Source organism: Protopterus annectens, chromosome 13.part0, assembly GCF_019279795.1.
Source record: "Protopterus annectens isolate FY-2018-M chromosome 13.part0, PAN1.0, whole genome shotgun sequence".
Lineage (NCBI taxonomy): Eukaryota > Metazoa > Chordata > Ceratodontiformes > Protopteridae > Protopterus > Protopterus annectens.
The window spans coordinates 1262293630-1262315588 of NC_056747.1; the positions used below are offsets into that span (position 1 = coordinate 1262293630).

General features: G+C 37.4%; 1 protein-coding gene across 1 annotated transcript in view; it reads right to left on the reverse strand.

Moving 5' to 3' along the window:
* Positions 1-4352: 4352 nt before the first annotated feature.
* The window catches only part of LOC122788241 (G-protein coupled receptor 39-like), a 264648-nt gene continuing 247041 nt past the window's right edge, over positions 4353-21959 (reverse strand). The window contains exon 2 of the mRNA XM_044055277.1: positions 4353-5840. Within this exon, the coding sequence (XP_043911212.1) occupies positions 5449-5840 (392 nt within the window). The 3' untranslated portion in view covers positions 4353-5448. The remainder of the gene's footprint in view (positions 5841-21959) is intronic.

The window sequence follows — 21959 nt, forward strand, 5'->3', positions numbered from 1 at the left end:
CTATATACTGAAATCACTAATATTGGCTTAAAGAACTCAGCTAAAGCAGATACAGACTGTTAAAATGAATTTAAAATCAGATCAAGAATTGAAAACACATCTGCATTTCTCTGTCTAGAAGAACTATTAAACGTATTATATAAAACGTATTATATTATAAAGATATCGGTATTGTTCACCCAGAGATGCCATAGTTTTGAACATCAAACCCATTTCCTTCATAGCTCTGCTGTTGACATAAATACAGTATCCTTAAAGGACTGCCTTTTACTTATTATGAATCTAAAGTCTTCCATAGTGTTGCTGGCTTCCGTTTTATCATTATTTAATAAGAGGGAAGCTCGCAAACTGCTGCTCCTAAGTAACTTTGTATTTTTTTCACATTGAAGTTTAAGCCAAATTCTTTAACCTATGTATTTATACTTCTGGGTAAACATTGTCCTGTGTTGTGTCCTCAGAGTACTCTGTATAGTTCCCAATTTACCATCATTAGCATATTTTTAAAGCCAGCACCTGGTAAATAAAGGAAGTCAGTACATGCACTGCCTGCCAAATGCTGGACACTTGCTTATACACACTTGTGAAAAATGCATTACGTTCTTAGTGACAAGACTTTTTAAGGAATAAAACTTAAAAAAATGCATTCTCCAATAAATGACAGTCATCTTGTAGTGCCTGTAACATTTAATTTTACTAGACTATGAAACATATATCAATTGGAAAACACAATAACATCTAAGACAGAAATAAAGACACTTTATTTACAGACTGTAAGTTACATTGTTATGTTGGAATGTGTTAGCTAACATATGAGAAAGTGACACTGGGAATATTTACAGTGCTATGGCCTTCAGCTCTGACAGTGTCTCAAGTCTGTTTTTCTCATCACATGCTAACTGTACATACAAAGTACCTTGTTGTTAAAGACATGTAGTATAGATTTGATATAAATGCCATTGAATTCTGCTGTGAGAGCCAGTAAAGTGTCTTCAAAACCTACAATGAAGAAGCTATCAAAACATGACAAGAATTTCCTGAAATTTTCCTTTCTCTGTAAATTTTATTCTGTTCTTATTTACCTCATAAAATGACCTAATGTAGTCATGTTTTGTAAGTTTGTTCTATAAATATTTCCTGCACAATTCCAGAATATTGTCTTTTTTTCAGTTTTTTTCAGGTCTGGTCTATTCTAAATTTCATTGTATGCAAATGTTATGCTACAATTCCCTAACAGCTAGTTGCATGGTTTCTAACTGCTTGTACACAGCTGGTCAAATTTACTTGTTTTCTTAGCTTTTGTGCTGGAATTCTGAAAGTGGGCTCACTGTTTGTGTAAGACTGCTGTGTGCTGTTTTGTAGATTTTCTCCCTTGCTAATTGTTCTGCAACCATGGAGTTAGTATATGCAAGCTAGACTAGGGGCCTGTCCTCACATAGGAGTGTAAGGGGGTTGCCACCCTGCAACAAAATCTTATTTCATTTTGTACAGGTATGGTATTGGTCAGTTGTGCTGTTGATCAGTCATGACTGAGGAGTGTTTTTTTGTGATCTTGTCTTGAACAATCATATGATAAGCGTATGTGGGATGCAGAGTAATTTATTAACAAATTTACCCCTACTGTTTCTGAGAAATGGGATGAAAAATGGATACAGTATGATATTTTAAGTCTGTGAATGGTGAAGTGAGGAGGGGGCAGGCTTGACACCTGTCACCCATTACTTAATATAACATGCTATGAGGTCACAGAGTCTGGGAGCAACTGAAGAACTTTGGGTGATATGATCTGTCAATTCAGACAGACTTGACTGACTACATTTATCCTGAAAAATGTGTGTGGTTTTTGGAAACTGCCGTAAGAATGTTAATGCTCACTGGAAAATTCACTGGAATAATCCAGCAGAGCCCATTTAAATGGCATACACATTCTAATAATACAAAGCTTGCACAATTAGATGGGCAGTGCCGTGTTTTTAATTTGACCCAAACACTGGTTCATGGGAAAAGAACACACACAAGTGTCATCTGTGATGTATGCTCATTGAAGCGATGCTGATAATCAGTGTATGGCCATTTCAGACTGAATTCCTCCTTGACTTCATTTCTAGCTGCCTTCTAATATTCCCCATAGTTTTGTCTCTCTAGGTAAGACCCTACAGTAATGCAGTCTACCTTCATTCACAGGCACTCACCCAATAAAGATTTGGATGATTTGTTGGCAAGAAGTAGGACACCTGATGAAGGTTTTACAACAAAGCCTGATTACATGGGAAGTGTTCAGGATTAGTAGAAGTGAGCATTCCATAAACTGTTATAATGGTTGATGAAGAAAAAGCATCCCTCTTCTGTGGTGTGTTCATCCACCATGAGACATTAGGGGTGGGTGGGTAGGAAATGGGGCAGGATTTTACAGCACCAAGATGGTGAGTTGGAAGATGTCTGATATCTCAGGGGAGAGTTTGGTACTAATTAAATCACTGCTTATGCTGTCTATCTGTCACCATGTAGGCAGAAATCAGTTATAAAAAGGGAAAAAGCTGGGTGGGCATAAAGCTGTACTCAGTACTTCTAGACACACCAAAAAAGAATGGGCCGACTTATGACTACCTCTTACAGAACGCTACTTCCTTTATTCTGCCTGGGATCAAACAGAAGCAGGGCACAAGTTGTACCTCAGGAAGAAAGCTATGAAATCACACTAATTTCTTGACAGTTCAAACCACTCTGAACCACAAAAACATTTGGCCAATCCAAAATAGCAGCTTTTCATAGAGGGGCTTTGCCCCAGCAATCATCTCAATTTATACACTTATCTGCGTGGTCACACAGAACCACACTCTCATGAGCACACACACACACACACACACACACACACACACACACACACACACACACACACACACACACACACACACATGCACACACACACACACACACACACACACACACACACACACACACACACACACACACACACACACACACACACACACACACACACACACACACACACACACACACACACACACACACACACACACACACACACACACACACACACACACACACACACACACACACACACACACACACACACACACACACACACATACAGACACACACACACACACACACACACACACACACACACACACACACACACACACACACATGCACCTACATAGACATAGGACAACTAGATTTCTGAACAATTACAGCAGCTGAAAAATCTGTGAGCCAAACCTGACAGCCTAGCGACCAGACAGGTTTTGGTCCAAGGCACTAATTACAGTAGTCAGATATATAAGGGGGCAGGACCCAGTATTATCAATGCTTGAACTCAGGGTGGACAGGAGTATCAAAAGAATGAAGACACTCAGAAGATTCTGTCCCTAAAATTGGACTTGCCAAGAAGGTAATGATCTCTAGGTTACACGGCTAAGGGAAAACTATTGCATTTTTCTATTCTTCTGAGAATGCTTTATGGCTTTAAATCTTCTTCTTCTTTCGGCTTTTTCCCAGTTAGGGGTCGCCACAGCAGATCACCTGTCTGCTCATGATTGGCAGTGGAGTTTTACTGTGACGAGTTGCCAGCCCAGCTCCCAGCCTTCCACAGAAGGCACACACACACGCACACACTCACACCTAGGGCCAATTTAGAGTGTCCAATCCACCTACAGCATGCCTTTGGGATGTGGGAGAAAACTGGAACACCCAGAGGAAACCCACGTGACCACAGGGAGGACATGCAAACTTCGCACAGAAGGCACCCCAGCTGAGGATTGAACCGGAGAACCTCTTGCTGTGAGGTGACAACGCTAACCGCTGCAGCATCGTGGCTTTATGGCTTTAAATACACGTGCATATTTACATACACTCATGCGCGCATGTGCGCGCGCACAAACACACACACACACATATGCACCTACACACACACACACACACACACACACACACACACACACACACACACACACACACACACACACACACACACACACACACACACACACACACACACACACACACACAGTTACACACACGCAGACACTCATCATCAGTGAGCACACCAAGCTATATTGACCAACCACTGGAGTTCACATACATGCACGCACACACACACACACACACACACACACACACACACACACACACACACACACACACACACACACACACACACACACACACACACACACACACACACACACTGTCATGCACGCACACACACACACACACACACACACACACACACACACACACACACACACACACACACACACACACACACACACACACACACACACACACACACACACACACACACACACACACACACACACACACACACACACACACACACACACACACACATCATCATCATCAGTGAGCACACCAAGCTATGTTGACCAACCAATGGAGTTCACTTTGGTATCCACTTTGATTTTACTGACAGATTCTGCCATCAGGCTGGCATTGTACACTTTTCTGCCTCTCACAATGGTGATTAAAGGATACTTCTGATCTTGAGCCCCCTGCATTCCCTGCCAGTGAGTTATCTGAATGGCAAAGTTAAATTTTTAAGAAATATTCTCATAAGAATATTGGTACGGGAATTAAACAATAAGTTATTATTGATATCAAAGCAGAAATGCATTAATTTTTCGCTGAGTTTCTTACAGCTGATGAAATTTGTAGGAAAATGCTATTGTAAGTGTGTGAAACTTAGGAAAAATATTAGGCACGTTTTTCATGAAAGATTAAGGTGTTCATTTGGTAAGTTGTAATCTATCGATGGCAGCTGTCATGGCCTAGTATTAAGGAGAATAATGATGGTTACTGGTTACTGACTGGTGAATATAAACTGGTAACGTTCAGTCACAGGCAGATAAGTAATAACCATTTACTGGTGGTTAGTAGTTGGCAACAGGTAATTGGTGATTACAGGGTAGCAGCCACTGGCTCGTGGCATATAATTGCTGATTATAGACTCAAAACGTCTAGGTATATAACTACTACCTAATGAATGACTACTAACAGGTCACTGATAACTAAACTTATGACTACTTACTACTCCCATATTACTACTGACTAGTATCTACTGGCTTATGGAAGCTGATTACCAGCTAGTGTCTACTGGCTACTGATTTGTGACTGCTGGCTACAGACATGACGCTCACTGTTAAGAGATAATTGATAGCCTCTGACAGATATTTATCAGCCACTAATGATACCTGCTATCTACTCAGAAATATTTATTGGCTACTAGCAAGTGACTGCTGACCTGTGACTGATGACTTCTGGCTAAAGGCAAGTCACAGCTATTATCTGACATATCACTGTTGGTAGCTGATAGCTGAGTGTTTCCTATTCTTAAGCTGCTCCTAGTGGCTGTTAGGTTACTGCTCACTGATGTTTGTATTCTTATGTTTTCGTAATAACATACAAATGCTACACATCAAATGAAGCCCTCCGTCTTGATGATTCATCAGGATTTGTTTCTATTGGTCCTGGTTGATTCTGCAGCACTTGTAGTAGGGATGAGTTTCTCTTGCAGAAAGAATTTGATTCTGAGTGCAGACCACTGATTGGAAATTCTTTGTTCCATGAGTGACATCTCTTTAGGGTCAGCAGAAACACTCGACGGAACTGCCTGGAGCTAAGGTTGTACAAAAAAGGATTCACCGTTGAGCTGAGGTAGTAGAAAGAGTTAGTGATTGGCTGAAGGACAATGTAGGAATTGTAATAGTCATCAGTCCATTGTGACTTGATACGTAGCACTGTCATGAGTCGTCTAGACTGAAACGGTATCCAGCAGATGGCCAGTGCTCCCATGATGCAACCTGTTGTGAAAAAATATTTTAAAGAAAGACATGTTTTCATTCTAAGTTTAAGATTTACAGCTGCATAAATACCAAAATCAGTTATACCCAAGTTTTGGGGACCTCAATAATAGGCATTATTTATAAACTACAGCATCGGTAAGGTTAGACAGTATGATGACAGATATATTAGAATGGTTGGCTTCAGGTCACCTAGAGCCCACACTTTACTCCTGTCCCTTATTCAACTAACTACAAAGTTGCAAGTACAAAGTGACAGTGAAAAGAGCCACTCATAACATCTGGTGGTGACAGAGCTACTTTGTGTAAGTGACCGTTCACACTTACAATAGTGCAAGTGTGGGGTGGGTATAACATCTGATGGTGACATAACTACTTTGTGTAAGTAACCATTCACTTACAATAATAGCAGGTATGGGGTGGGCGTAACATCTGGTGGTGACAGAGCTACTTTGTGTAAGTGACCATTCCTTTACAATAGTGCAAGTGTGAGGTGTGCATAACATCTGGTGGTGACATAGCTACTTTGTGTAAGTGACCATTCACTTACAATAGTGCAAGTATGGGGTGTGCATAACATCTGGTGGTGACATAGCTACTTTGTGTAAGTGACCATTCACTTACAATAGTGCAAGCATGGGGTGAAGGGCAACTCTTTGCTGCTTTATTATTTCAAGACCATGGCAAAAATAAGTGTAAACTATGGTGAAGCTTACAACATATATGTGTGAAGACAATTTATAATGTAATACAAAAGTCATGAAACAAAAGGATAGAGGCAATGCTGCAATAAACTATAGTGCATGATGAAGAATAAAGCATGGTAATTATTTATTTAATATACTTTTTGGTTGACTGCGTCAGGGGTGTCAAGTGTATTACAGAAGTTAACAATGCTGTCGCACAACATTTGGTTCTCTATTTAGGTTCCCTGGTTTGGGACCATGTGGGTTGACCAAGTGCCAATTACTGAAATGCTCTAATGCCAAGATGGGAATGCTGAAATCCCACTTATTTACATACATCTGAATCTGCATTATTCCTCATCGCTTCAGTTCAGTGAGATTTCAGTCATAGTGCACTGTAAGAATTTTACATTATTCTGAAATTTGTTTACATGAAAGCAAACTTTTAAACACTTTTAATAGCTTCAGAGATGGCTATTTCACTTACCTGGAGCTTGCTCTTTCTTCACAGGTGTGTAACATAGAATATGTAAGTTACAAGGGGTGGGGAGAAAAGTAGTGTAGGGTGGCAAACACTTGTTTTGTTATATGTGGGTTTTATCAGTGTCCATGTTTTATTGTATGTGGTCTTGATTTAATTGGGTGTGATTTGCCGACTTGAATCCCTTGGGTTGTGTGCCTTCTGTGTATGTTCTTTGTCTGCCCATAAGAATTTTCACTAGTCATTCCACTTTCTGTCCATAGCCATAAAATGTGCTCAATATGATCTGGAAATGTTCCAAGTTGCCTATAAGTATGTGCTCTAACTGTGTGTGTGTGTGTGTGTGTGTGTGTGTGTGTGTGTGTGTGTGTGTGTGTGTGTGTGTGTGTGTGTGTGCAGACTCGCACTCTTGTGTATGCTTAAATTATGCAGTCATGCAACAAACTGGTATCTTGTCCAATAATGATTTCTCTTCCTTGAGCTGAAATGAGTGTGGGATAGGCTTTAAAGCCCTTATGACCTGCAATGGATTAAGCAGATAAAATAAGAATGATTGAGAATGACCAGGCTGACCTCACTTGGACTGTGGACTGTTTTCAGGAGAGATCTGACGTGGTATTTACACAGATGAGATGACTTAATAAGGAAATTTTCTTATTTCCTGTGGGAGTGATTTCAGTTTTACACCAAGATGGGGTAGAATGAAGGTGTAGGCTGTGAAAATAGCCCATGATTTCTGATACTTATTTTGTGAAAGTAAAACACAAAATGTGGAATTACTTGTTTTCAGTGGGAGTTCTAGTAAAACACAAAATGTAGAATTACTTGTTTTCAGTGGGAGTTCTAGTAAAAAACAAAACGTGGAATTACTTGTTTTCAATGGGAGTTCTTCAGAGCTTGTTCAGCTCTCTCACTCATAAAGTGGATTTGTCGTAGAAGATACTTCTAATGAAATACTAAAACTTTTTAAGAGTTGACAAACAAGAACAATGTGGCAATAAAGGGTGGAGTCTTGGAAATGTGTTGCAGATGTCAGGATGAATGCTATTAGAGAAGGGTAGCTGTTAACGTTACAAAGTGGTGAAGGGTGGGAGGTTGGCATAATGGTTAAGGTATTTGCCTTATAAACCAAAGGTGCAGGGTTTGATTCTCACATGGGATAATTGGCTAGGCTTAAAAATGGCCCACAAAGGCAGTTAGCCTAGTACTAATCTATGAACCTATGAACCTATGAAAGAATAATATGACAGTAGTCAGGACAGACATAAATGGTGCCTTTAACTCAGTTCACTATCTCACCATATTATGAGAAGAAAAACTTATTACTGAAAATCTTTTTAATTATTTATGGAGCCATACCCACGTTTACCTTACTTTTTTGGAATACCAAAGTCACACAAGAACAGAGAAGACCCACCTTATAGACCGGTGGTAGCAAGTGGAGGTTCTCTTACTGAAGCCACAGCCATTTACCTTGATTACTTGCTGAGACTTCTAGCAGAAAAGAATAAGTCAAACATAAGAGATTCAATGGATTTTTTGAGGAAAATAAAAAACATTACAGTGGTAGCTGACAGTATTTTTATTAACTATTGATGTGGAATCCTAGTGCACAGTGCTCCCTCACAATTACTGTATAACAGCAGCTATGGAGTATTTTAAGAAACATAATCAGGGTACACAGGCACAACTGCAAAAGTTAAGCAAGCTCATTAATCTTGTACTGGACTTCAATGTCTTTACCTTCGATGGCAAACACTACAAACAAAAAACTGGTATAGCAATGGGGGCTGCCATAGCTCCCAGCATAGCTAACGTAGCCCTGGGCAAATGAGAGGAGGACTTTGTGTTAAACAACACAGACTACATGCAACATATCACATGCTATTTACGTTTTATTGATGACATCTTTATTGTGTAGGAAGGTGACACCTTGCAACTTGGAGATTTTATCACTTACCTCAATCAAACAACCCCCTTCCTGAAGTTTACCTCTTCCCATAGCTATACTTCAACCACTTTCTTAGATATGCAGATTTCCAAGGGCACCAACAATAACAGAATCACCATTGATCTATTTAGAAAACCAACGAGGGTTAACTTATTACTCCACAGTAAAAGTCTACATCCTACAAAAAGCAAGTATAATGTAGTGAAGTCCCAAGACTATAGATTAGCTAGAATTACCACAGAGATGGAACCATTTTTGAGAAACCTGAACAACTTAGAGAATGATTTTCTAGTGAGAGGCTATGAAAGTCAGATGTTAAAAAACATCCTGGAACCCATTATAGAACTGAAAAGGACTGAAGCACCTTCACTCAACCTCCCTAGTAGAAGAATGTTAAGAAATTCCACAGAGAATAACAAATGCAAAAATAGCTGCATCCTGACATACACTGGATTATCACAGTATCAAAAATGTTATTGAAGAAAACTGGGACATTGTCACAGGAAACCCTTTTCTGATTAACATCTTAGGTGAAGCCCCATCATTTGTTTATAGGAAGGCCAGGAACATTAGAAGTTTTGTTGAATTTAAACCTAGACCATATGAGAGAAGCACTAAAAGATGTGAAACTAATTGTACATTTTGTATATTTATACAGCAAGGTGATAGTTTCTATTACCCTTATTTAAAGAAAATCATTAAAACCAGTGCAGGGGGTGACTGTAACACTACAAAAGTAATTTGCAGGACACAGTGCAATGAATGTGATGCATTCTATGTGGGCAAGACTGTAAATAAACTCATAGGATTTCATGTCATCTGTCAGAAATCTGCTCTGGATGTAAAAATAATGCACTAGCCAAACACCTTTCTTTTCATAAAAGAGACACAGGTTTTAAGCTCCAGATCCTGCATTACATAGACATGGGTGATCTTGAAGGAGACATCCCGAATATTCTGGAGAAACATGAACTCATGTGGCAATTAAAGCTGAACTCTTTTAGGAAACCAGGACTAAACTACTACTGTTCAATTAAAAGTGCACTGGAACTTAGAAAATTTGCACATTGTTTACATGACTAATTGCATTTTATTTTATTTTATTCTACCAGCAAATTCCCACCTTATCTCCACCCTACTTTATACCTCTCCAATATATACCAACCTAAGGCAATGCAATCTAAACAAGCTAGAGACCTGCTACAACAAAATCGCCAAATTCGCCACAGGGGCATCCTACCATAGTCACCACTGTCTCTCACTTGCTGAACTGGGCTGGCTTGAACTCCCTCACCTCCTTCAATGGTATCAACTCTCACTCACCCACAAACTAGTAAACCATCCACTAAATGTCCCATCCCTCCAGAATCTACCCCAACCCTATTGCACCACCAGACCACTAAGATCCAGCAACAAAAATCACTTGCAGATCACTAAAGCCAATAGCTCTGCTGGTGAAGCACTATTCTCTTGCACCATAGCCAAATTATGGAACTCCCTCCCACCCACAATTACCTCCGTGCCATCATGCACCCACTTCAAAACTTTACTAAAAGCGCACCTAAAAACATGCTGGCTATGCCTTTGCAACTCCCACTCTAAAATCACCCACCCCATCCAACCACTACCTTTCTTTCCACTCCACTAACTACGTTGATTATAGCAAGCTCAGATGCTCATAAGCCTAGTACTTATTATACAGCAGGAACTTGTTATTGTAACATTTGTTAATGTCTGTTATGTACTTCACAGATAAAGATTCTAGTTGTCTACTGATGTACTATGTTCTTCATCTGCAAATATGTTGTAAGTAATTGCTATGTTATATTGTTAATCTCTATGTAATCCAATGTAACTACTGTCTGTTTATTTTAACTGTGGAGCTTTTCTCCCCGGGCCTTCGCTGAAAATGGACCTATGTCCAGTCGGACACTCCCGGTCAACAAATGTAAATAAAATAAATAAATAAATAAAAATACCATTTTAAATCAGTTGTAATTTAAGTGCATATTTTATTTCCATCATCATACATACATTTTTTTCTTATTTTTTTTCTTTTTCTGGTTCTATTTTCCACTTTATTCAAAATGATGTGTAATAACAATACTAACTAATTATACAATTATAGATATTTTTATAGATAGTTTTTAGGGTTCTTGTACACAGACCTGAAGAAGTCTAGAAGGATGAAAGCGATCTTTGTTAACAATAGGTTATGAAAATATAAATTGATTTTTACATGCAAAATGTATATGTATATATTTATATATATTTTTTGATTGCCAGATGAACTAAGGTTGCTATATTTCCAGCCATGTAGTATATTGTCTTGGATAAAATCACAGACTTAATAATCTACTTAATAATCTGGTTAAATAAGAGGTACCACATCATTATAAATTTTACTTAAAGTACATAAGGGTTATATTATTATGACAGGTACTAAGTAGGGCAGGACCAGCTCGAATGTCACACTGATGGGGGAAGGGATGTGAATTTAACATGTGTACCAATAACACTTTGTTTTACAGCATAATAAACCACTCCCATGCCTGATAAAAAGTATATATATATTTAGAAAGCTTGTGAGGAAATTATTACTCTATTTTTGTTTTACTTGGATTGCTTGTCTGTGTACTTAATAAAGGATTTTCGACTGGAAACAGACTGCCTGCCTTGCTTGGATCACTTTTGAATACTTAGTAATGCTGTACAATTATATGTTTTCTATTATTTTTTGTTTTGTTTTGTTTTGAGTTAAGACGAGTTTACATTCGCTACTTCTACTGCTATTGTCTGATCTGATTAATATACAGTGATTAACTAGAGATATATGGACGGAAAATCTTCCACACAGAGAAGTTTTTTACACTGTTTAGAAGAATATGGATTCTCACAAAAAATTATACTATTACTATTAAATCTCTTTCGGAAAAATCCTTAGCTTCTATAAAGACTGGATCATGCTTTTATAAGTCTAATGAAATTACTAAGAGCACAAAACAGAGATGACCCCTTGTCTCCATTATTGTTTGCTATGGTCACGGAACTGTTTGCAAACAGTATTAGGATGAATTAAAATATTAAAGGTATACAACTTGGTAATAGTCTAGAAATGAAGGTTCAGCTGTTTGCAGATTATATTCTTTTTACCTTAAATGATAATGACAACTCAGTAAAAGCTCTATTAAATTTAATTGAACATTTCCGGAGGCTCTTGGGCCTTAAGTTTGATGAAAGCAAGACGAAGATGTTACTTAAGAAAGATTTGGACAAGGAGTTTTACAAATATTTAGCAGATGGCAATAAAATTAAATATCTAGGGATTAAAATAACAAATGATTTACACAAAACATTCACAATAAACTACACTAACATTGTAAATCATATTGCAAGTTTCATACAGAAATGGAATAAATTATTTTTCCAATGCAAGACAGACTTTATATAATTAAAATGATTATTTTTCCAAAATTATTATACTTTATACAAGCCTTTTCTCTTCCCACTCTAAATCTTACATAAAGCAATTTAATAAATTAATGCTAAACTTTCTATAGCACCCTAATAAACTTAGAATAGCTATGCAGTATCAATTAAATGATTGGGAAGAGAGGAATTAGTCTTCAGGATATAAAAATGTATGCAACGTCAACTATCATAAAGACAATAGCATTATGGATAAATACTTCTTATTCAGCCTAGTGGAAGCAATTACATGAAATTATATGGACCAAATCAGGTTCTAAATTGCCATCACAATATGCAGAAATAGTATCAAAAATTTTCTTTGATGGTGAGACAGCATGTAACAGAAAATAAACACAAATATACAAGTTCCAAATAATATACATATTAAGCAAGCAATAATACCCTACAGGGTGTATGCCAGCCCAGGGGGTTGTGAAGCCTGATGCTGCAGGCGGAGGGCCTCTACAGCCCTGGAAGGTTATTAATTATACATTAACACACACCCTGGAGGGCATTATTGCGCTTAGACAATGGGTTCTCTGTAAAATTGTTGTCTTTTACTTATGTATTTTTTTAAGTACTATTTTATTTTTGCAATATATTCTTGATTTAAAATAGTTCCTCCGCCTAATGTTTCATACTTGCTGTAGTCTATGTTATTGGTGTTGGAGGATGCATTTTACATCAAACATATATAAAAATAATAATAAGCAAGTGAAACACAACAGTTTTACATACAGCCCATTCTCTCTCCCATACACACATACACAGTTTCCGCTGCTTTCATACACATTCATAGGTTCATAGGTAGGTACTAGGCTATTGGCCCTAGGGCCTATATAAGCCTAGCCAAAAAGGTACCCTGGCTTTCACCACCCAAGACAATTATTTTCCTGTGCCCCTGTCAAGCAGAACCACAGACGTGATCCCCAGGGTGAATTTCCTATTACCCATCAAATCATTAAGATTTTTCTTGAAGAGTGCTAATGAAGAGCTCTGTTTGACATAGATAGGTAGTCTGTTCCAGAGTATGGGAAGTCTCTGGGACAGGAGTAACACTCACACAAGATCGGTCTCACCCTCTCTCTGTCATACACAATTTCCTCTGCTTACATACATGCATTCAGTTTTACATCACTCTTGTGTTCTCTCTCACTTTCTGATCTCTCTCTCACACACACACACACACACACACACACACACACACACACACACACACACACACACACACGTACACAGTCTCTCTGCTTTCATGCACACATTCATGAACTCATGCAGACAGAAGCATAAACACAAACTTTTCTGCTTCACTCGCTTAGTTGCTCTCTCTCTCTCTTACTCTCATATACACATATACTCTCACACATATGCTTTATTTTAATTTTTTTCTTTTTTTATTTTTCACTCGCTAAACAGCAAAAGCACTGCTTAGCAAGTGTAAAATAACGGCTCGCTCACTCTCATTTTCACTGACATCCATACATTCACACACACACACACACACACACACACACACACACACACACACACACACACACACACACACACACACACACACACACACACACCTTTTTTTTAAGTTGTCTTTTTTTTTATATTTTATACTTGCTAAACAGCAGAAGTGCTGCTTAGCAAGCATAAAATAATGGCAGTCATTCCGTTTTCTCAGCCCGAGCTCCATGGCGGTTTATATGCTGCCGTGAAGCGGTGGACTCTTTCTGCTCAGCGGGCATTACTTGTACATTAATACCCTGCTGGAGAATGCTTGTTCTCTAATCAGGGTACTGATGTATAGTAAGCCCATTGTCTAAATGCCTGTAAAAACCTTTTGAATAAAAACTTAAACATAAAAGCTTGGACATTTTTGTTTCTTCTCCAAACACACTGGTTATGCCCCCTGTAAAGCCTGACTAACCATTTCCTTTTTTAAGTATATACTCCCTAAATTTAATTCTCTACTATTCTACTTTAATTACTAACACTCCTAATGCATTTGTTACATTACAATGTAAGAATTCCTAAGACCACTAACTGATACCCAAATTTATATGCCAACAATCTCTCTAGTAGATTAATTACACTTAATTAACTAACTTCTTTCTCTATCTTATTAATACTGGTGTACAGCATACTTTTTATCTCCTAACAAGTCCTTGTTGTTGTTTTTTTTTTATCTTTTTTCTTTTCTGTTCTTTTTTTTTTTTTTTAATTTTAATTTTTTTTTTAATTTTTAATGTAATTATATAATTGATTTTTTCTCCTCCTACTGAAATGAAAAAAAAAATATATATAATTAGCCAAAATTATACCCTATTACATGACGCAATCAAGACTCTTAGGAGAAATGAACTGATTTATCGGCAACAATTGTTAGAATCTTGGAAATTTCTAACAATAGAACAAGGAAGAAGTAAATTTAACTTAGACAATATTTTGTGGCTAGTAATACAAGATATAAGTCAATATATCATAAACAGATTAGAAACAATCCAAAACAGGGAACTCAGTGATGAACTGCACAGTTACGAAAAACCAAACGTAGTAGACTCAAAAAACTATGCAGAAATACGGAAACGCCAATGTATAGAAAAACAACAACCTTTATTGTTGTAAGTGCTTTCACACCCTTTGGTGCTTCATCAGACAACATTATACACATTAAAATGCAATAAATACATTCTTATAGGTTCAAACGAACCAATGAAATCTCTCATCTTATTAAGACTTTGTATAGATTTAAAATAATACACCTAAAATAACACATACAAAAAAACATAAAGATATAAAAAATGAAAAACTAATAAATAAATAATAATGAAATGGGCATTTATTAGTTTTTCATTTTTTATATTTTTATGTTTTTTGTATGTGTTATTTTAGTTGTATTATTTTAAATTTATGCAAAGTCTTAATAAGTTGAGAGTTTTCATTGGTTCGTTTGAACCTATAGAAATGTATTTATTGCATTTTTATGTGTATAATGTTGTCTAATGAAGCACAGAAGGGTGTGAAAGTGCTTACAACAATAAAGATTGTCGTTTTTTTATACATTGGCGTTTCCATGTTTCTGCATACTTTTTAGGGTCTACTACATTTAGATTAGAAACAATGCAATTAACAATCAGACAACATTTTCCTAAATTTATAAAGCATATGATCTCCTTTTTAACACAAACAGTTCAAGAAAAAAGTCACTTATCAAACTTTTATAAATTAATTAAAGAAATGAAATTATATCATAAAGAAAACTTTTGGGACTATTATAAAGCAATCCATAATCAATTCCCTAATGAGACCAATAGAAAATGAATTCTTGTCTTTGCAAAGCAAACCATTCTTTCATTACAGTGGAAGATATTCACATGGAAATTTATTCATAGATCTTATATAACACCATGTAAAATGGAACTAATCTTTAAACAAGATTTTTGATGTTGGAGGTGTAAAATAAAATTGAAAGCAGACTGGCAGCATGTTTTATGATTGTCAACTGCTTAAAACATATTGGGATAAAATAAATTATTTCTTACAGTTTTTAATGATAAATTTCAGTTGTCTAAATCTCTGATTTTGTTTAATGCTCCTGCACCTCAATGTGTTCCTAAAACAACATTTTTCACTCCTATCTATGAACATTGTTAGCCATCGCATGCAAAATCATAACAACAAATTGGAAAAGTGAAACGTCTCTTACATTTAAAGAATACAGAAACATCATATTAAATGTATCATGAATGGAATTAACCAGCATCAGAAAGAAAACAGAAGGGATAACATCTTATTATAACTCATGGCAAAAAGTGATTGAAATACTAGAGAAAAAAGACTGAAATATTTATGAGTTGAATCTTGATTGTAATGATGTAAATCATACTTGTTAAACTAGACACCCATGTAAATAGTTTGTTTTGTTGGTATATTACGTTTGTTGAAGTTATTTGTTGTTAACCTGTAGAAATTGTAAGTAAATGTTATAAAGTTATGGAAAAATATATCTATTTGAAAAAGTCAATAAAAATATTTGGAAAAAAGAGAAGGGCAGCTGGGTTTCAGATTCTAAATGGAATCCCACTCTCAGTAAGAATGCTGCGGAGACGGTCCATGATTAGAAAACACTGGTGTGTTAAATGGCAATTTGGGCATCCAGTTAGTAACTGTATAAGCTGGGAGAAGCACCCACCGAGACTATATGAAAACTATATATAAATATGTTTACATTGCTTTTACCCAGTCTCCTACCTTTCCAGTAAAGCAATATAAATATGTTTCAGGGCAACTGTCCCATACAGGAATTTTGTTATAAAAGCAATGATATTTAAAGTTTTCAAGTTCAAAAACATGGATTTGTTTGTTTTGATTCATACTGAATGAGACCCTATTTTAACATCTCATTTAAAACGTATTGTCTGTTAAAATCTTTTTCAGGGCATCATATAAAGTGAGAGCATGAGTTTCTCTGATGAGCTTTTTCTTTATATCCCATGTCAAAACCTTTCTTACAGCAACATGTTACTGTTATGATGTGTAAGCATACCTCTCAAACTCTCACTACAAGATATACCCTAAATCCAAACCAAAACACATTAAAATAACTTCCTTCAATAACCTTGTCTTAGCTGGAAACATTCACCCCAACCCCGGACTTAACCCACCCACAAATAACAATTACCCTCCCCCTTCCTCTAACCTTTCACCCCCCTACAATACTCTTACATTTTTCACACTCAATGCCCAGAGTCTCAGCAACAAGGCACATCAAGTTTCAAGCACGGCTAAGTCATAACCAACCTGACATTGTAGCCATCTCTGAAACGTGGCTCAAACCTCACATCTCTGACTCTGAAATCCTACCCTCTGGATTTCACACTCTTAGCTGTGACTGCCCAAAGCAAAAAGGCGGAGGCATTGCATTAATCTATTCCAATCTACTTACCTTAATTCCCCTACCAAACCCCATTCCTAAATTCACCAATTCAGAACTAACAGTCAGTCTATTAAAAATGAATAATCACAAAAGCCTCTGTATCATCGCCCTTTATATCCCACATGGAAATAATGTGTCAGTCCTTGAAAACATACTCCAATGAGCCTCAGCTGAAATTAACCTTGAATCTTACATACTAGGTGATGTAAACATTGACTGGAATAAAATTAACAGTCCCATACCCTCCCTGTCCATTAACCTCCTTAACTTTACTCAAGTAACCCACTCCATCACCAGATCCAATAAAACATATCCCCAGGATCCACTCTTGACTGGATCTTAGTCACCCATCCAAATAAAATTACCAACTCTGGTACCATCCCTGAGTCTATTAGTGACCACCTCCCAGCTTTCATTTACCATGCAACCACCTCCCATCCACACCAACATCAATATATTCAGACTTGAAACCTTAGTAAATTTGACCCCAAAACCTTCTCTAACTATCTCAAACAAATGAATTGGAACATTCTAAAAACCCTTCCACTCAATAAAGCCATAGACCAGTTAGTTCTACTTTCCTAGATGCTCTAAATTCCCCAGCTCCACCAAGGAAAAAAAGAATAAAAACTATAACTGCCCCTTGGCTCCCCGGAAAAGAATAAAAACTATAACTGCCCCTTGGCTCTCCAGCTCCACCAAGGAAAAAAAGAATAAAAACTATAACTGCCCCTTGGCTCCCCAGCTCCACCAAGGAAAAAAAGAATAAAAACTATAACTGCCCCACGGCTCCCTTGCTCCACCATAAAAAAAAAAGAATAAAAACTATAACTGCCCCATGGCTCCCCAGCTCCACCAAGGAAAAAAAGAATAAAAACTATAACTGCCCCTTGGCTCCCTAGCTCCACCAAGGAAAAAAAGAATAAAAACTATAACTGCCCCTTGGCTTCCTAGCTCCACCAAGGAAAAAAGAATAAAAACTATAACTGCCCCTTGGCTCCCCAGCTCCACCAAGGAAAAAAAAGAATAAAAACCATAACTGCCCCTTGGCTCCCCAGCTCCACCAAGGAAAAAAAAGAATAAAAACTATAACTGCCCCTTGGCTCCCTAGCTCCACCAAGGAAAAAAAGAATAAAAACTATAACTGCCCCTTGGCTCCCTAGCTCCACCAAGGAAAAAAAGAATAAAAACTATAACTGCCCCTTGGCTAACCAAAGAAACAAAGCAAATTATGCATCAAAGAGACAAATCCTGGAAGCTTTACCAAAAGAATAAACTTCCCGAAACCCTTCTCCAATATGCACAGTTCTGTAACTTTGCAAAAAAAAACAAATCTTCAAAGACCAAAAATCCTACTACACTAAGCTCCAGTCCAACCATCCCAAAACCCTAGGCTTTTTTGGAACTCCATAAACTCACTCCTCAACCCAGGCTCCAAAAATAATCCCTGTCCAGACCCAAGTAAATCTGACCTCGAATTAGCCTCACTATTCAACTCTTTCTTTATAGAGTCAATATCCGACCTAACAAAAACTTTTCCCAACAATGACCCATCTCTCCTACATTCCACCTCATCTAAGTCCCCAAATAATCCCCCCCCCCCATGTTTGAGTTTAAACCTGTCTCCACTAACTACATAAAAAGACTTTTATCCAAACATAAACTCTGCTCCAATGGACCTGACAACATCCCCTCTTCCTTTCTCAAGTCTGCTGCCAGTGGTATAGCTCTCCCAATTAGTATCCTAATTAATAGATCCATAAATGAATCCTATGTCCCTAAACTCTAGCATTCCACCTTTATTCTTCCTCTCCACAAGGGAGGAAAAAACACTAACATTTCAAACTTCCGCCCTATAGGTCTTCTCCCGCCAATCTCCAAAGTCCTAGAAAAATGCATCCACCACCAACTTATGCCTTTTCTGGATAAAAAACAACTTCTTACCCCTAACCAACATGGCTTCCAACCAGGACATAGCATCATAACAGCTCTACTCTCATTCTTAGAAACTGTCAATCAAGAAACCACAGAGGTCCATCCTCGGACCAATGCTGTTTAATATCTTTATTAATAACTTTCACTCTGCTATTTCTAATGCCAAAGTCATCCAATATGCGGATGAATCTACACTTGTCTGCTCTGTCTCTAACCTCCCTGAACTCTTATCTAAAACTCAGACTGCCTTCTCAACTACTGAGATCTGGATGCACCAAAATCACCTTTCTCTCAATGCTAACAAATCTAAAATACTACTATTCACAACCTCACAATCTTTCTCTTTTGATAAAAATTCCTTCCAAGTCCTTAGCCAAACAACTCTCTAATTGAAGTTGTTCCCTTTGCCAAACTACTCGGTGTAACTATAGACGAACACCTCAAGTTTGACATCCATATTCAGCAAAATAAAAAGAAAACCCATCAAAAACTAGGTATGCTATACAGGTACAACCACTTCCTCTCTACTTCTACCAGGCAGACTCTGGCCTCCTCTTACCGCCTTCCCTCCCTTCAGTATGGTGCCCCACTACTAACTAACCTGTCCTCTTCCATCACTTCCAAACTTGAAAGCTGTTATAACAAAATTTCTAAATTTGCCACCAAAACCAAACATTCCACTCATCACTGTGTTACCCACCAGACCCTCAACTGGTTAGAATTCACAAATTAGCTTGACTTCCTCCAGCTCACTACAGCACATAAACTAATATTTAATCCAACCAAATGCCATGCTCTAACTAACATCCTTCCCCCATACACCCCAAATAGAACTCTTAAATCTGAACACCAAAACTTAATTACTGTCCACAAACCTAAACGTCCTGCTGGACAACTTCTCCTCTCCTTCTCCTTAGGTAAGAAATGGAACTCTCTCCCTTCCACACTAAAGACAATGTCAAACACAAACAACTTCAAAACTCAGATTTACAACTACCTCTCCTCCAAATGGAAATGTAACTGCATTCTCCCTACCTAGAACTCTTTAACAAAAGCTCCTGGAAGAGTATCTGTATCCTCCTGAGTTTCTAAACACCTTACAGCTGGCAATAACCTTCTATAGCTAATTCCCATACAATCTCTCACACTCTGTAAATATTGTAAATAGCTTTTGACTTTCGACTTTAACTGTGTGAATTTGATAAAATGTATCTGCACAGTATTTTTCCACTATGGGCAATATTGCTCACACTTTGTATTATTTGACATGTATTTGTACTTGTACTTTTATTTTTATTGGACTGCTATCTTTACTGTAATCTGTTTCCTGGAGCTTTTCTCCCCAGACCTCCACTGAAAATGGGCTATCTGGGCCCAGTGGACTTCCCCAATAATCAAACTGGAAATAAAATAAAATAAATAAAATAATCTGGACAAAGCCAGAAATAATGGGGGACAAAGGCCCAAAAATAGGGACAGGTATTAAACATAGCTCCTATAAACTTAGAAATTGGCTAGAATAACAGGTTTTGCATTATTATATATTTTCTGAAGGATGTAAAATCTGAAACTGAAATGCCTGTCATTATTTAGTATTATTTAGTGACTTCAATCCTCATTGACTTGCCAGAAATCCACACATTTTGAGAGGAACAGAGTAAAAATATGAGGTAAAAATCTGGACATTATGTGATAATCTGTAGAGTTGAGAAGAATGTGTGTAAGTGAATGAAAGAAGTTGAAAAAATGCTTTACGCTGGATGATGGGTGCTGTGGGGACACCAGTTCTCAGGTCTTTGTCAAATTATTGTCAAATATCATCTAGATGTTATTTATCTGGGTATAGACACAGAGGTTTTATTTCATGTTGGCAGCTGTGATACTAGCATAAATATACCAGCCTTTACCCATACCTCTCAACCACTTAGCACAAGAAATCTGGACAAAGCCTAAAATAGCAGGGGGGGGGGGGCAAAAATATGGACAGATTTTAAATACTGCTCTTGTAAATGTAGAAAGTTGCTAGAATGATAGGGTTTGTATTAGCACACATTTTCTGAAGGATATTATGCTGGAATTCAAATGTGTCATTATTTATTGACTTCAGTCTTCAGTGATTTGCTGAAACCCACAAATTTTATAAGAGAAAGACTAAAAATATGAGGCAAAAATCTGGACATTCTGTGAAAATCTGGACAGTTGATGGTAAAGCCGCATACCTCTCAACTGTCCAGATTTTCACAGAATGTCCAGGTTTTTGCCAGATTTGTGTTCATGCACAATTACCACAAGTGAAAGCTACACCCTTGGTCTCACAAACTGTGGACTGAACTGGGTAGAGCTTGCGTAAATACAGGTGGTGGATGATGGATTAATGACAGATGAACAGCGAATGACCACATACCAACTGTAAAAGGTCTGTCATAAAAATCAAACAAAATACTAACTAAATGAAACTCAAACAACTGAAAACAAGCCTAAAAAGTTGCTTCCTTTGTTGAGCATGTACCCTTTAACAAGTATATATGTAATGTCAGTTGCTGGTGTTTTGTATTCATAACACTCTTCTGATGTACTGCTTAATCCAATGAATGTTTACCGAGTGACGGTTTTATACTGTACTACAATGTAATGCTGTGTTATGATCATTTGCTCTGTACAGCTCTATGCA